The 17,260-nt window shown below is 50.2% G+C and overlaps 1 protein-coding gene across 3 annotated transcripts in view; it reads left to right on the top strand.

Annotated features, from left to right (window-relative positions):
* Positions 1-17,260, top strand: part of LOC119407163 (secreted protein C) — an 88,707-nt gene that overhangs the window by 6,456 nt on the left and 64,991 nt on the right. For all 3 annotated transcript variants that reach the window (XM_037674029.2, XM_037674035.2, XM_037674034.2), the window contains 2 exons: positions 2,287-2,411; positions 15,066-15,278. In XM_037674029.2, coding sequence (XP_037529957.1) covers positions 2,287-2,411; positions 15,066-15,278 — 338 coding nt within the window. The remainder of the gene's footprint in view (positions 1-2,286; positions 2,412-15,065; positions 15,279-17,260) is intronic.

The raw sequence follows: 17,260 nt of genomic DNA, 5'->3' as shown, positions 1-17,260 counted from the left end.
GTTATTGTATCATGACAGTGACCACCGACAGATGTCCTGTGAACGATGCGTCATCATGACATATCAGCGACAAAAACCCCTTCAGCGGCAGTGTGTACAGTTGTAAACATCAACTACGGAGGTGCGTCACGCACCGCGTGTTTTTTGAAGTGGCTTCAAAAGCAGTGTGCACATCTGTACACGCTTCCTGAGAGGACTACTAGTGCTTGTTTAACTAATAATGCCACTTATCGCTCCAGAGGATCACTTTGCTGGAGACACTGCCATGTTCAACGATCGTTTGACGGGCCGCGTTCCAGGACCAACGTCCAGAGCATTATTTTTCTTTGCTCAAAACGAACACAACCAAAAAACAAACTGGGCATGCATTTTGAGCCTAATATTTGATTTTTTATATGCAAGGTTTGAACCTGACTAATTGCAGAATATAGTTAGATATTTAATTACATGCTAATTGCCATTAATTACTGAAACTCACACAAAACAACACATTACCTCATTTTCTTTTCTGGGGTGTAATATTGAGTGCCTTGAAATTATGTTTGAAGGAAGAGAACCTTGAGGGCTCATTTCTTTTGTTTGATGCAACGTTAATGAAAACCAGCAGATAATGAAGTCAAGGAACGTATAGGGGACGTTAATTGTACTGTTTTAAACGTGTTGCAGTAATCGTGACGTAGATATGAAGAAATCAAAGTGGACAAAATGAAAAGTTGCCGCCGGCAGGGGCCGAACCTGCATCCTCAGGTTTGCGTGAATTTGGCACATTTTCAGACAGTCCATCATAATCCGTGACTGAAGGGTATAATGACACAGCCATGATGTTGACAATTCTTGCGTGATTACATCACAATGTAATCACATCATATCACCAACATAATGAAATTATCACGATTTAACCACAACATCAGTAATGTCATCGTGATATGATCACGGTAAGAGTTGTTTCACCGTTGACAATGGTGATGTGTTGTCATCAGGTGATGAAGACCATTCATGGTCATTGTAGTGTCATAATGTCACCTGCTGAGGTTGCGTAAGGGCTATGACATTACATGAGGGTGCGGGTTTGATTCATGGCCACGGTGGCTGCATTTTGATAAGTGCAAAAACTCCCACGTGCTTGGATTTCGACGCACATAAAAGGACCCCAGATAGTCTAAATTAATTCGATGCCTCGTATTACAGCATGCCTCATAATCCTACTGCAACTTTGGTACTTAAAACCATAGAGTTTCCTGCAATACTTACTAGAGGGAACTCTGTTACTAGTGTCTATGGGAGCTGCAATGCATGGCACTTCAGACAGCATGGAAATGATGGGTAGTACACGGATTTGTCTAAATTTCGTTCTTTCGGCTCCGCTTGGCTCCGGGTCGCATGCATCCACTTTGCAACAAAACAAAGTTCAGGAAAAGTCAGCAGTTGCACTTTACCACTTTAACTTTTTTAGGCTCACCACTTCAAATCTTGTCACGAAGTTCATAACGGTCTATTCTTTTATCCGAAACGAACGCCAAAACTCAGCAATAAACAAAGCCACAAGTGCGTTCGAAGCCGTAAGCACGAAGATTAGGCAAATCCGTGTACTACCCATCATTCCCATGGTGGCTGAATGATCGCAGCGCCAGACTCCCCTCTAGTTAATTTTAGGAAGCTATGCTTAAAACCCCAGAATTAAGTTTTGTGATGTCAGAATGCCATTGATAAAACATCTATGAGAGGTCAAACGAAAGAGGACACGTTGACCGGTGTTGAAACTGCGGTGTTTACTTTCAAATACAGATGCACCTCTAGTTATGTCACTGGGAGAATAATTGAAATGACAGGGGCAGGCAAGTTGCTGTTCTTACATGTTTTTGTACCCTTAAATCGTGTTCACAAACCACTTGCGAATTACGGTACGTCTCTCTTATAACACTGCAGATACGAACAAGTTACAGAGTGCAGACAATTGATTTCCCTCCCATTGATACAGTCTTTTAATACTAACAAACACGTTAAAAACCTTATCTACAAATGTGTTTGGTATAAAGGATACAGAAAGAGTGCTACAGAATGGTTGCTGGAGGTAACATGTATTGAGGGTGAATAGCAGTTAGATGATTTTCTGTAAACCTCTGTCTTCATATGTGCTCTAGTTCTTTATTTCCTTCATCCTGCTGTGGAGTGGTGTTGCTGCTGACTGTTTGTAGACATACTGGCTCTGTCAAGCATGGTGCCCTTTGTCCTCTTCCTAAAGTGTATACCTCTATTCTTAGCTTTGAATCACCTCGCATACTGCAGGGAAGCCATACGACCGGAGGACTGCCGGTGCAGGCTCAGCCCCTGCAAACTGGAGCTTGTGCTCAAGAAGAAGGTGCCATCGCGGTGGTCGTCGCTCGAGCTCGCACCTCCTGCCAAGAAAATCGGTGAGTGCTTGTAGAGTCAGTTCATTACTTCGAGGTGGTGTTTCTGGGATAACTGACCTGACTGTTGCACTTACAGTTGGCAGTTTCTGTACAGGATGTGTAAACAAGAGCACCCGGCCTGTGTTAGAACTCATACTCGGTTACAACCTACGAAAAAAATGTCAGCTCCGTCCATAGGTCGGCAAAACTCATGCACGAGTCGACTCACTCAGACTCGGATTGATCCATGAGTCTGAGTTCGAGCGAGCCGGCTGAGTTATATTGAGCGATCTGGCTGAGTCCGCTTGATGAAAATATTCACGAGTCTGAGTCCACTTGAGGAAAATTTTGGCGAGCTTGAGTCCGAGTGAGTCAGGTTGACGAAAATATGTTTTTCGTTAGTCTGAGCCCGAGTGAGTCTGGTCGAAGAAAAATTTTGTGAGTCTGAATCAGAGTGAGTTTTGGTGAGCCTGAGTACGAGTGAGCCCTGTTGAAAAAAAGTTTCGTGAGTCTGAGTGAGTTTGCTTCAGCAAAATGTTGGTTAGTCTGATTCCGAGCGAGTCCTAAGCGAAAAACAATTATTGAACGAGTCTGAGCTCAATTTATTTTGCCGACCTATGGCTCCGCCCACAGCCATCACTGTTCCTCCTTAGAGAATTTGCATAAGTGCTCCATCCAAAAGTGCTTACTCATTTCGGTGACGTCAGGCACTTCTTGAACATTTCAAATAGCTGACTGGTACTTTCCCATACAGACCCACGTATGTGTAGCTGGTTTTGGTCAGAAACTTGAACGTCCTGGTAAATTTTGTCAGGGATTCTGACATCGCTGCTCTGCAAAACTTCATGTTTTAGGTATAGTACTAACGACGAACCTTTAACTCTTCATATGTGTGGTATTTACATTAGCCGAGAAAAAATACTTACAGTTCGAGCGGAAACCAACTAGCACGACTGTCTTTCACAGGTGAAGGGCAGGCACCGCATTTCTGTGTGGGCGGAGCTGCTTTTCTTACTTAGGTTTTAACCGAGTATAGGTTGTGTCTCGGTGTTTGAAAAACTCTCTGTTGTTCTGAAAGTTATGGAACAGGTGACAGTGTAAATTACTGTATCAATGTAACCGTGATGGGCAGACTCAGTAAAAGAGTTAGCCGTTCTACACACAAACACCCCCTGAAAGAAATTCCTGGGTACGGCTCTGGCTACGGGTCATGGTTATCACGGGCACGCAACGCAATTAACACCGGGAAACCAACTGCACAGACACGCTGCTGCATGACTTGCAAGACGCGCATGAAGACGCGGAATCTGGGGAGGACGGAAGCCCCGTGAACGGAAAATGAAAACCGAAAGTGCTTTGCCCATTGGTCGTACGTAGCGGTCACATCAGTAGTTGTCGTAAAAGTCGCGGGCCTGCCAACATTTACGCCTCAAACGTTACGTACGTACTTTACGCTAAATACAACAACGTCTGAACAAGCTCATTACGTTGATTACGTTCACGGTCACGATCCTTACCGAAGATCCGTACGTTGCGCACGTAGTCTGAACACGGCTTCATGCTTCTCAAAACATTAGGCAGTTTTAGAATAGCGTACGCAAAGCTTTGCGTTGGCTTTTCGCGCAACTGCGCATGCGTCGTACGCTAACCGCTCGCGGGCTGCCGTTAAAGGGGCCCTGCAACACCTTCCTTTGTTATATTGGAATAGTCCCATTATTGACGTATGACTCTTCACGAGCCATATGCCGCAAAAATTTTTCGAATCCGTCAAGTCTAAGTGGTGTTACCAAATTATAGAGATCACGTTCCGCAGCTTTCTCTCTCAACTCAACGCAGCGAGCGCGCGGAAAGCTGCGCGCGGCGTGAGGGGAGGGAGGGAGGGCGGAGGTGCGAGGAGGCGACGTCAGCGCCGGCGGCATTTTTTTTCATTTTTTTCTCTCTGGCGTCTCGGCGCAACCACGTGGTCTGTGCCGCCACTTCCGGTCGGCTTGCGTCGTTCTCGTCGAGCGGAGTCGATCGCGCTGTGTATCGCGCGTGCTTGAAAACTGCGCGGCGGTTTGGTAATGTTGGGTGTGCACCTCGAACGCCGTAGTGTTTTCATCGCTCTGCCAACCATGGAAGCAAACGTGCGCGCTCGTTTGGAACGAATGACAGCTGAGATCGGTTTCGGCCCATACTCCGATACACCGCCTCGTAAGACGGCACTGGCAGACGACCCCGAAGCGCCGCCATTACCGGACGCCAGCATTGTTATCGGAGACACGCTGCGCCCGTGCCTCGGTCGGTCGTGAGAACGTGCCGACGATGCAGTTCTCAGCTGACGAGGCAACACTCGAACGGCTGCCACTCTCAACGGCAACCGGCGATAGTCAAAAGCACAGAAATATTCACGTTTTCGGCACTGCGCATGGCGAAGAAAACGGAACCACGCAACTACGAGCAGACGAGCTGTCGGTGAGACCGGAAGTGCTAATATTAATGTTTGTTCGGTGTTTTTAACGCGATAACATAATATAAACATACATATTATCTACTTATTGAACTCAAAATTAACAACGAAAGTAATAATGAGGGTGTTATCGTGATTATAACATCAGCCAATGGTGGAACTGCCGACAATCGCGTCATATTTTGCGGACTAATACATCATTTGTCGAGAGAAGAGGGAGCGATTTTCAGCTGACTTTGAGAATTTATTGTAAATTCCAGGCCGTGCGCATCGCTATAATATTTGGCTCGCGTGTTCTCGGGAGCCTCGACTACCGATCGGCAGCGCTTTTTGAGCATGCTCGAAAAGTGTTGCAGGGCCCCTTTAAGTGACGGAAATAGCGGGCCGCAAACGCTAACGCTAACTTAGCGTACGCTATTCTAAAACTGCCTATTAACGCAAATACAGGAACGCATGCCCGCGCAAGTAGCGGAAAGAACGCGTCTCGTTTGGCCGCGCCGTGTGCGCCGTTTTTGTTAACGCTTTACCGTTGTCATAGCAACCGACCGCTCGCGTAGACGCGCCGCCGCACGCGGGGACAGACGCATCGGCCCACGAAGCTCTCGTTTCTACGAGGGCACCCACAGACGCGTGAAATTGCGTGTGGTTTTTGTACGCGTCTGTCTGCCTGCGCGCGCGCGCGCTTGTGTGTGTGTGTGTGTGTGGTTTCAACATCGCGTTGCCGGGTGGCGCCTCACTCGGCTCCGAAGCCATGTAGGCATAGAGTAACAGAAAATGACAAGAGTGGACACACAAGCCCATAAGCGGCGGAGCTACGCAGCTTCTCGCCAGCCGTTAGACGGCAGAACGTCACTCCCTGTTTCCAAGAGAACGCGCGTGCTAGTTATCTACTGCAGTACCTTTTCTGGTTCACGATACATCTACTTGTCTTTGTCAGACTATGTGGCTACGGCAGTGGCTTCCGCTGGCTCGCAGTGCGGCTCTAAATCCGTTTTTATCGTCTGCGATTGGACAGTTCGAAATCATCGATTGGTAGCTGTCATGACCATATATGGTCAGGATTGCCGGCATGGCACGACGACGCGGCATGAGCGGCGACGCATACAAAATTGGCTCTACCTGCTCCGTGGAATTCGCTGGGATCGTCTGCCGGGAAGTCACTCTGCTTGGCGACTGCTTGGTAAGAACGCCTTCATTTGGTTCTTTTTTCCCTTCATTACTTTGCAATGTATTTGTCGCTACAGCTTTAAGTTGACATTTGACGTACTTTATGTTTTAGCGCCGAAAGCTTCTTTGTGCTTCACGCTTCGCGTATGATGCTCGTGAATTGCTTTGCATTAAGAAATAGCAACTTGAAATGCTGCGCAGCACGTTAGCGAAGAAATCGTTTCTTGGCGCCAAAAATGAGTCGCCGCTTGCGTCGTAAGGTTTTCTTTGCACATACAATGCCGTTACACGCAGTTGTAATTCACTGCGTGGGTGTGCAAATGTGTGAAAGAGTGCAGTTATGCTTAGAATCGTTATTTGTGGTATTCGCAGTTTGCTTCACGCCTATGTTAAGAGCCGAATTAGAGAGAACTTGAGAAATGACAACAGTGTTCGTTGGCCGTGGCTACGACGTAATATTCTCGTTAAATGCTGCCTCAGTAGTTCATGCACCGAAGGTTGCTTTGTTTTCACTGCGGCAACTGCTTGGGACTGTTTTTCGCGAAAGGGCGCTGAGAAGTGCGTCGGAGACAATTTGTGCGAAGGCCAGAGAAAATACGGTAAACTTTTTTCTTTTTTTCCAGGTCATGCCGTCCGGAGTCAAGTACTACGGCAGCTACTGCTGCGCTGCGTGGTGCAACAACGGCAGGATAGGGAGAGAGCGTGGTATTAAACTGGTTCAGGATTCCGCGAGACGACAGGTAGCCCTTTGCACCTTTCCAAGATGTAATTTTGAAGTTGTGGTTATCATTAGCTAACTATCAAAGTATGTCCGTATCTTTCGCACTATTTTGCCGTTCAGCTAGTTAGTGTTTGGATGGTCATACATATTCTTCATTCGCTTAAATCGAGTGGCCCCTTTTCACTCTGAAAAATCGTCCCCTTTTCCTCTGTGATGCTAATGCTGTCTTCTGCACTTTTATTGTATTGTGGGAATGTTCTAAATATCGCCTATTTATTCCTACTGTGCAATTTCTCAACATGTGGCAGCTGTCTTGCATTGTGCAGTGCACCCATCTTTTGTATGTGTTTACTGAGAATGTCACTTGAAATAAAATGTTTCGTCTCTCCCAACGATTGTCGTGTCTGCATAAACAATGGCATTGTGTGCTCGCCGCTCTGGCGGTGTGGCTTACACACGAAGCTACTTACGCATGCAAATAAAGCGTTAATATATATATATATATATATATATATATATATATATATATATATATATATATATATATATATATATATAATGACCTCCGAGACAATCACATGAACAGAAGTGGTCGCGGGGGCCGTGTAATTTTACCTATAGCTAAATAATGGCCTCTGAGATGGGCATTTTTAATTTTTTTTTTGCGATTTCCGATCTCTGAGGCGGCTGTTAGGATTCCCCACTTCCGTTTGGTGCGCTGCGAACCCAAATCAGCCGCAGGGGCCTACGGGAGTGTCCTCTCTTAACCTTTTTTATATTACTCTATGATGTAGGCGCCATGTAAAATAGTTTGAATCAGTGTTTGACGAGCATAGCTTGAGTCCGGCTGCTTTTCTTCGGCGCTCCGCGCCAATCCGTGTCCGTGGCTCGCCGGCGCTGCCGCCGGCCGCGTCGGCCGTCGGCCGTCGCTGTCGCGTTCCTTCTTGTTGTGGGCCAGCTAGCCGCGACACAACAGTGGATGTTTGCGTGTGTCATACATATGCCTTGTTATTGAGGGCGGCAGAAAGGCAACAACTGAATTTTACAGAAGACCCAGCGTTGCTCATCGACTTCAAAGCGTCGCATTGTGATAGCGATAATTTAGCACGCGGTGTTATAGTGAAGGACAACACGAGAAAGCGGGAGCAGCTCGAAGCAGCAAGAGCGACGTGCGGCCGCGCACCGAGCAGCGGCTACGCGAGTGCAAAAAAAAGGAGAAAAAATATACCATCTTGCAGTGACTGTCACTAGTAGGTAAGAGCCATGCGGCGGGAAAACGACGACGACGAAGCTGTAGTATAGTGGCGCCATCTGCGAATGGCGCGCGCACTGAGAGTGCGCCTTATTGTGCTGTGTTGTCGGCAGAGGCCGTCTTGTATCGGCACACGTGATGGCATATGGCCAATCACGGGTGCACGCGTGTCCGTTGTGTCATGTTTGAATAAACGGCCGCTGGCCGGCTCAGTCGTTGTTGGGCTTCCGCGGGCTCCGGACTCTCACTTCTCCCACTCGTGTCGCGGGCCGTGCCGGCGCGCGGCGCGTCTCGTGCCAGTCGTCGGGCCCTCGCCGTCGGTCACCGCTCGCCGACACAACACCATGGCGACGAGGATGTTTTTCGCCTCGGTTTCCACCGCGGCAGAGAGAACCCGTGAGTTTCCGTGACTCCCGCCTGTTTTCTGTCCTGTCTGACGCGTCTGGCGTCCGCGAGGCCTAGCGCTCTCTTTGTGTGCGCTCTGTGAAGCGTTCGCCTAGGTCTTCGCCCTTGCTCCGTTCTGCACCTCCCTGTGCCTCTCCTGTCGGCATGGCTCTTTTCGAGCACCTCTCCGTCTTCCTCGAGTTGCCGGGGCCGCCCCCGGTTCCGTGGACTAACTGGAAGAAAATTTTTCAGGCTCACCTCGAGGCGGCCGGCGGCAACGACTGGAACGACGCGCGTCGAGCGTCGGCGCTCGTCAGCCTGCTGGGACGGGAAGGGCAGCGGAAATATTTTGCGGCAACTGAACAGGAGGAAGCTCTGACGACTCCAAGCAACGCGGCGTCCGTGTCGAAGTTCGACAGTCTCGTCAAGCAGCTTGACCGGCTTTTCGCCGCGTCCACGAATCCGCTCGTCGAACGCCACGAGTTCACAAGTCGGCGTCAACCCCTTGGAGAGAGTTCCCTGGACTATGTGACCGTGCTGAAGGAGAAAGCCGTACGATACAAGAGAAGCCCTCAAAGCATTCGAAGCGGCACGAGCGCGTGCTCGGAATATTCCAGCGAGCTCGAGGCACGCGAACCGAGCCATGAAGGACGACGAAGAGCATTGAGCTGGCATTACCTGCGTGGACTCGGCAGGAGGAGGTTGCATCGGCAGCAGACGCAGAGGAGACGGGAGCGACGGGCGTTCGAGTCTGCGACTATTGACGCGGGCGTCCCGAGGTGTGGCCGGCGTTCGAGCAAGGCTCCTCGGCGATGCAGCTACCGCGCACGGCAAGCACGAGCGTTCCTGACCCAAACCCCCTTGTCAAGCGAGCCGCAATCCCCGGAGGGCCACGTCATCGGTGGAACGCCACAACGGGTGAACGAGCCGACGAGGATGTTAGGCCTAATGGGCACAGGCGATGGCTGGCGCGTCGTGCTACGGAGATTGGCCCAGAGGAATGAGCGGACGACATGGACACCAGGGAACTTTGGCTATGAACCGAGTCCTCAGCACTGACAAGTAAGACTGGTCTAACGCATCAGTGTTATATAGGTGTAGAGCGGCCAGCCTATACGAGTAGGGCAGTCTCTTTAGCAGGGATTGTTTGTTGCTGCTTGAGTTTGTTGGTTTGCAGTTATATTTATAACTTTTGTACATTTGTATATTTCGGAGTGCCATGTTTTTTCGTTTGGTAAATGTTTACTGAGCCCCGAGTCTTGACTGAGTCTATCGCCCGGGACCACTCGAATCCGTGACAATCATCGAGCCTACTAGGATTTCATTTCCTGCCCGTTACGGATTCCGGAGGCCTAGTTATGGGCTTGGTCAAGATTCTCAGCTTAGCGAGAGACTCGGGCTTTGCAAAGGAGGAAAAGAGAACGCACGCGTGCATAAAGAGAGGGAGCTCGCGCGAACTGAAGGCGAGAAAGAACGTGCCGCTGAGCGAGGAGCGCATGCAACAGAAAAGGAGCTGCCAGAACTCTAGGCCCCTGGAGACGGACGGATGTATGGTTGCCGAAGGCGGATTTACCTCGGGAAGTTAAATTGCCCGACGTTCACAGCTGTGATTATGTTGGGTAGATTACTAGCGACCGTGGGAGCTGTGTAAAGGAAATCGGGCTAGTAATTGGCGAGGGAAAGGAATACGGCATGTAGTGGTAATATTAAAGTTGTTAGTGCATGGCATGCCGATAGTGTTAAAGCAAAGTAGAAAGAAAACCGCCCCCGTAAATTAATCAGATACACGGATGTTAAGAGTGTGGAGCCAACGCTCAGACTATAGACGAGTAGCGTGGATGAGGCGTTCGATGATTGGTAAGAGCAGAAATATAGGCAGCGTTTGTACTGGGCGTTCGCAGCGGCGCGCAGTACGAAGACGCGGAAGAAAGTCGCGAAAGACGCGCAATGTGAGGAGAAGAAAGTTTGGGATTTGGTATTAGTTATGAGCTAGGAAGAGAGATGTTCACTGAAATGTGTTGCGAATACAGCAAACATAGTTCTGTGTTGACTATCGCAAGTGTTTTAGACAAAGTTGTTTGGAACAATGTCAACTGGGAGTGGAGTGCAGGCCCGTAGCCAAGGAGGGGGGGGGGGGGGCTGGGGGGCAAAACTAGTCCCCCCCCCCCCCGCCCCGAAAAAAAAATTTCGGTGAAGTGGGTGTTTCTACCGAAAATAAATAATGAAAACATGTGTTTTCTCAAATAGTCAAGGTTTTCAGCAAGTGCCGCCTCCCCCCCCCCCCCCCCCCCCCCCCCCGCCCCCGAAAAAAATTCCTGGCTACGGGCCTGGTCTTGTGCAGCGTTTCTGAAACTGCGTAGTGGACAGCGTTTTGTGAGTCGTGGCGGTCATGAGTGAACAGTGTGTGCTCGGTGTAGTTCAACGCAAGCAGACGCAATTTATAGCCGGTCCCGAAGCTGTTACACGTAAGCAGAGCAGTCTGCCTGCGTCTCCTCGTCCCCGAGCTGGCATTGAATGACACTGGTCACCGGATTTGCAACTCCCTTCCAAAATTTAAGAAGGCGGGCGAGAAACCAGTCGAGCGACTCTCGGATGTTCGAACGGCGAACGCGAGCTCGCTCAAATGATCTGCCCAGTCCCTTTGACTTTTGGCAAAGGCCGCCAACATTGGTTTGAGCGTACGATTGACGCGCTCCGTCAAATTGGACTGGGGATGGTAGGGTGAAGTGGTGCAGTGATCAATTCCAAGGGAACGGCACGTGACACCAAACACCCGAGCGGTGAAATACGAAGCGTTGTCAGTGATGAGCCTTTCCGGAAAGCCGAACCGGCAAAACACTTCCTGCAGCTTCTCGAGCACCGCTCTCGCTGTCACCTTCCGAAGAGGGAACAATTCCACCCACTTCGAAAAGTGATCCACGACTACCATGAGGTGAATGAATCCCTGCTTACTTCTGGGAAAAGGTCCCATTAGATCGCAGGTGGCCACTTGCCACGGACGCTCACTGACAATCGGTTTCATCAGACCAGGTGGCTTGCCACCCCTAGACTTCACCGTTTGACAGACGTGGCAGGAACAGCAATAGCGATAAATGTCACGCTTCATGCCGGGCCAGGTCACCGTCTTGCTCAGTTTTGCGAAAACTTTGGAGCCACTCAGGTGACCGGTCATGGGTACTTTGCTGAGCCTTCAGTAGCTCTTGTCTGCTGAAAGTGATTCCCATTCTCCCAAAGAGGAACCTGGTATCGCACCCACTCAGGACCGCAGCAACCGCCGCTTGCGTCGGCGTCACGGGTTCGCTCTCGGCATCGTGGCCTTTGGAGAGCTCACCCGCTGGCCGGCTTCGCGATTCGCTGTTTGCCTGGATAGCAGCCAGGGTTCGTCCGAATGCGCACTCGCCCCTTTTGCCGAACGGCGGCGAAGCCGCTGTTTCGTAGTTCTTGTCTGCTGAAAGCGATTCCCATTCTCCCAAAGGGGAACCTGGTATCGCGCCCACTCAGGACCGCAGCAACCACCGCTTGCGTCGGCGTCACGGGTTCGCTCTCTGCATCGTGGCCTTTGGAGGGGCGAGCGTGGAGTGACGTTAACCTCCCTCTCTTGGCGTCGGACCTCGACGGGGGCGATGCGCTCGAGTTTCGCGTCTCGCGAGACGTTTCGCGCATCAAGGGGGCTGAGACCCTCTCTGAACCTCGTAGGGTAAGCACGTATTTTCTCTCCCGTCCGTCGGCTCCTCGTTTGGGCTCGCTCGGGCGGAACTCGCTAACGGTGCCTTGCGCCAGCGGCGAGCGCTTACCTTACGTTGTCCTTTTCCGAACGCTAGGCCAAAGAGCAGTGCGGTGCATTCGCGCGTGGTCATACTACGCCGAAACCGTACCTATCGAATCCAACGCGAGCGGAGTTTGCCCTCACTCGAGCGATCGGGCCCTGTGGTCGCGGATCGTAAGAGTACGCAGCATAGTCGCGAGGGACCCGTTTTCTCTCAGCGGCGTGTCGCCGTGAGCCCTTTGCCCGCGGAGACGTGCTAGCGGCACCCTTTGTGTTGTACTTTCGCCCGTGGCGTGGGGAAGCCTGTTTTGCTTCTCCCGCCGCCTTTGGGAGCGGGCGTTGTACTGCGTTTTGTGGTGTTGCCACAGGCAATAAACTGTTGCGGATCTCGAGAGCAGTACTGTGTACTTGCCGCGTTGCGCTCGGCGCCTTTGCGCTCGAACGTACGTGTGCAGCGGCGCGCTAGTTCACGCGAGGCGACGGCAAACGCGGCCCTGTGGCTCGCTAAGTCCGAACCCACTCTAGTGGCCGTACTCCTGTGAGGTACGTGCACAAAAGGTTTTCAGGGCCCTAGATTGGGAAGAATTAAGGATAAGAGTTCATGGAGAGTATCTCAGTAACCTGCGATTCGCTGATGACATTGCATTAATGAGTAACGCGGGAGACGAATTACAGCTCATGATTACTGAACTGGATACGGAAAGTAGAAGAGTAGGTCTGAAAATTAATATGCATAAAACTAAAGTATTGTGGAACAATCTTGGCAGAGAACAGCGCTTTGCGATAAGGGGCGAGGCACTGGAAGTTGTAAAGGAGTAGTACGTCTACTGAGGACAGGTAGTAACAGCGGAGCCGAACCATGAGAGTGAAATAACTAAAAGAATAAGGATGGGATGGGGCTCATTCGGCAAGCATTATCAAATCATGAATGGTAGTCTACCACTATCCCTCAAGAGGAAGGTATATAACAGCTGCATCTTACCGGTACTTACCTACGGAGCAGAAACCTGGAGACTTACAAAGAGGGTTCAACTTAAATTGAGGACGACGCAGCGAGCGATGGAAAGGAAAATGATAGGTGTAACCTTAAAGGGGCCCTGCAACACCTTTCTTAATTATATTGGAATAGTCTCATTATTGACGTATGACTCTTCACGAGTCATATGCCGCAAAAATTTTTCGAATCCGTCAAGTCTAAATGGTGTTACCAAATTATAGAGATCACGTTCCGCAGCTTTCTCTCTCAACTCAACGCAGCGAGCGCGCGGAAAGCTGCGCGCGGCGTGAGGGGAGGGAGGGAGGGCGGAGGTGCGAGGAGGCGACGTCAGCGCCGGCGGAATTTTTTTTCATTTTTTTCTCTCTGGCGACTCGGCGCAACCACGTGGTCTGTGCCGCCACTTCCGGTCGGCTTGCGTCGTTCTCGTCGAGCGGAGTCGATCGCGCTGTGTATCGCGCGTGCTTGAAAACTGCGCGTCGGTTTGGTAATGTTGGGTGTGCACCTCGAACGCCGTAGTGTTTTCATCACTCTGCCAACCATGGAAGCAAACGTGCGCGCTCGTTTGGAACGAATGACAGCTGAGATCGCTTTCGGCCCATACTCCGATACACCGCCTTGTAAGACGGCACTGGCAGACGACCCCGAAGCGCCGCCATTACCGGACGCCAGCATTGTTATCGGAGACACGCTGCGCCCGTGCCTCGGTCGGTCGTGAGAACGTGCCGACGATGCAGTTCTCAGCTGACGAGGCAACACTCGAACGGCTGCCACTCTCAACGGCAACCGGCGATGGTCAAAAGCACAGAAATATTCACGTTTTCGGCACTGCACATGGCGAAGAAAACGGAACCACGCAACTACGAGCAGACTAGCTGTCGGTGAGACCGGAAGTGCTAATATTAATGTTTGTTCGGTGTTTTTAACGCGATAACATAATATAAACATACATATTATCTACTTATTGAACTCAAAATTAACAACGAAAGTAATAATGAGGGTGTTATCGTGATTATAACATCAGCCAATGGTGGAACTGCCGACAATCGCGTCATATTTTGCGGACTAATACATCATTTGTAGAGAGAAGAGGGAGCGATTTTCAGCTGACTTTGAGAATTTATTGTAAATTCCAGGCCGTGCGCATCGCTATAATATTTGGCTCGCGTGTTCTCGAGAGCCTCGACTACCGATCGGCAGCGCTTTTTCAGCATGCTCGAAAAGTGTTGCAGGGCCCCTTTAAGAGAGAGGAAGAGAGCAGAGTGGGTCAGGGAACAAACGGGGGTAGAGGATATCATAGTTGAAATCAAGAAGAAGAAATGGATATGGGCCGGGCACGTAGCACGTCGGCAGGATAACCGGTGGTCATTAAGGGTAACTGACTGGATTTCAAGAGATGGCAAACGCGTGAGGGGGAGGCAGAAAATTAGGTGGGTAGGTGAGATTAAGAAGTTGTAGGAATAACGTAGCAGCAGAAAGCACAGGACCGGGTTGAGTGGCGGAATATGGGAGAGGTCTTTGCCCTGCAGTGGGCGTAGACAGGCTGATGATGATGATGTGCTACCGTAGCGGAGCTTGAAAGGCAGCTTTGCCGCAGTACGGGGGTGTGATGAGGTGAAGCATATTGAAAATCTAGGGACCACTTCCAATTAGACGTTGACTGCGTCTTTGCCAAGTTCGACCGTAACAGAGCTTGAAAGGCAGCTTTTCCGCAATACCAGAGTGTAATGAGGTGAAGCATATTGAAAATCTGAAGGGGTCACTTTCAATTGGACGTTGACTGTATTTGTCTTTGGGAAGTTCGAATAGTAAAATTCGAGTGCGAATCGAATCGAATAGCAAACACTATTCGAAAAATATTCGAAATTTCGAATATTCGCACACCCCTAAAAAATTTTCCTCTGCGAACTTGTACCGTTCGGGGCGCATTGGATGTATGCAGAAAAGTGGCCCGGAGGCATCGAGTCCTCTGACAAACGAGACATCTGCAATTTCAACCGGTTCTACGAGTTCATCAGCGACTACATCTTCAAACACATCTGGTGGCTCCACCACTTCTGGCGGGTCCGGAACGTCGTCTGACGCTTCGACGTCTGGAACCAGTGGAGGGTCTAACGCTGCCAGTGGCGCTCCTCCGGCTCCACAAAATGGACCGGTAAGTGTACTAGTAAAAAGATCTGTCAAGGGATACGTGGCACCGCAGTGGCTACATCACTAAAGGCTCTGATATACTCCAGCGTAACGTCGACGCGCGCGTCACGGCGACGTTACGTCAGCAAGAAACGGCCCTCATTGTCCGGCGTCGGCTAACCGCCGACGCAGCCGACGGCTGCTCGCGCGCCCGGGCGTCGCTCGGCTACGAATAGATCCTGCTGCATATCGCGCCAGTCGCGTCGGACTCGCATGTACAGGAACCTGCTTCGCGGGCTGTTTCGTCTGTTCCCGACAGGTGGCGCGGGCGTTCTTCGCTTGACTGCGCATGCGCTCCTCTAGATGCGATCGCACCAGCGCATTGGAACCGGCTCGACTGTAGCGGAGGTAGATTTGCGCCTGGCGTAGCGTCGCCGGCTCGGCGTGACGAAACGCAACGTCTTCGCGTGCGCTCGCGTCGGACGTCGGAGTATAACAGAGCCTTAGTGACGTCACTGGTGCGCGTGTCGAAACAGGTGGCAAAACAATACTGCTGCCGTCACAGCGGGTACTGCTGCACAGTGCTTGGTACATGGTCTCTTTTTTTTTTTTTTTTTTTGTTCGTTTAACCCATGGAGGAAGAAAGACTAAGGAGAGGCCCTATCGTATCCCAATGCATTGCGAAAAGCATGGCGGAAGTGACATCGAACTTATTGGGCAAACAAAAGAGCAGACGCCCTGTGGCACGCTCTCCGTGCTGGTTTGCTTCTTCGCATATTTTTAGTCCCGGCGTTAATTTAGCGTATATTGTGCAGCTTGTACCGTAAAAACCGGAATATAAGTCGACCCCTCCTACACCCCCCCCCCCCCCCCCCACTTCTGAAACTCGAAAAAAAAAAAAAAGGTCACGTGCAACGGCCAAAGTATCAGAAAGAACTCTTTATGTCATGTAATCGGAACGTTAAGCCTAGGTTGTTGAAGAGTGGGCGTAAGGCCTTTTCTTTTCCTTTCTCATGCCCAATTTCCCGATCTGGCCGATGGGCTGTTCACGTGGCACTGCACAGTTTTAATAGCTTGTTTAGTAGCCATACGGCGCTATGCCAACATGTGCGTATTTGAGGTAACCTCCCATCGAAAAGAGGACACTTCTGTATTGTGTACGAGATCGTGAACGTAAAGTTTGTAATTCCAGCAAAAAAACGCGAGACCCTTTAATTGCGACAAAATCCGTCATACGTGCTTGCGATGGTCGAACTCAAACTGCAGTTCTCCACCTCGTACCAGAACACTTGTGTCAGCAGGCTGTAAAAGAAGTGTGCCCAAGTGCTTTGCTTCATTAAGGAACTGCTTTTACGATACTGTATTGTGGTGCGTCCGCAGATAGAATGTTCAACGCAAGTCGAGCGTTTATCACGATATTTTGTGGCTGCAGGTATAACAGCAGGATAAAAAAAAATCACAGCATATCCACGGGGTGAATGATGATGAGTGGGGCGAAGCTACGGAGGGAATCATCTGTAAACCGTGAAACTCTTCCGTGAAATGCGCCCAGTACATAATATAAAGAGTGTGAAACATCGTGTATATATTAAACATCACTTGTGATCGGTGAAATGCAAGGAAGAAGTCCGCTCCCGAGTGAAAGAGCGCCAAGAGCGACCGCATTCCCCGCTCGCCCTGTGCGAATTAAAGGCAAGGCTAGAGGGAAGACAGGACGCGCGTTTCACGACGCGAGGTCGGTAGCATGCCCAACGAAAGCCAACGGAACGCGATCGTGCAAGTGCTCCGGCTTCGCATCGCCTCATGGTTCCATTTAGCGTCCCAAAACCAAATATATTGCTCAAGGTGTGCCTTGCGTTTTTCGTAGAAATAATTTCTTTATCATGTACATTAAGGGGGGAGGCTACCTTGGAAGGGCAACTTTTTTGTTTGTTGAGATATCCTATTGAAATTTGCAGGGTAGGCTAATAGCAAAGCCATTTGAATAACCCCAAAATTTCATGCATT

This window comes from Rhipicephalus sanguineus, chromosome 10 (genome assembly GCF_013339695.2).
Source record: "Rhipicephalus sanguineus isolate Rsan-2018 chromosome 10, BIME_Rsan_1.4, whole genome shotgun sequence".
Classification (NCBI taxonomy): Eukaryota; Metazoa; Arthropoda; class Arachnida; order Ixodida; family Ixodidae; genus Rhipicephalus; species Rhipicephalus sanguineus.
Note: the sequence above shows the minus strand (reverse complement) of the source record. Positions and strands in the feature narration are given on the sequence as shown.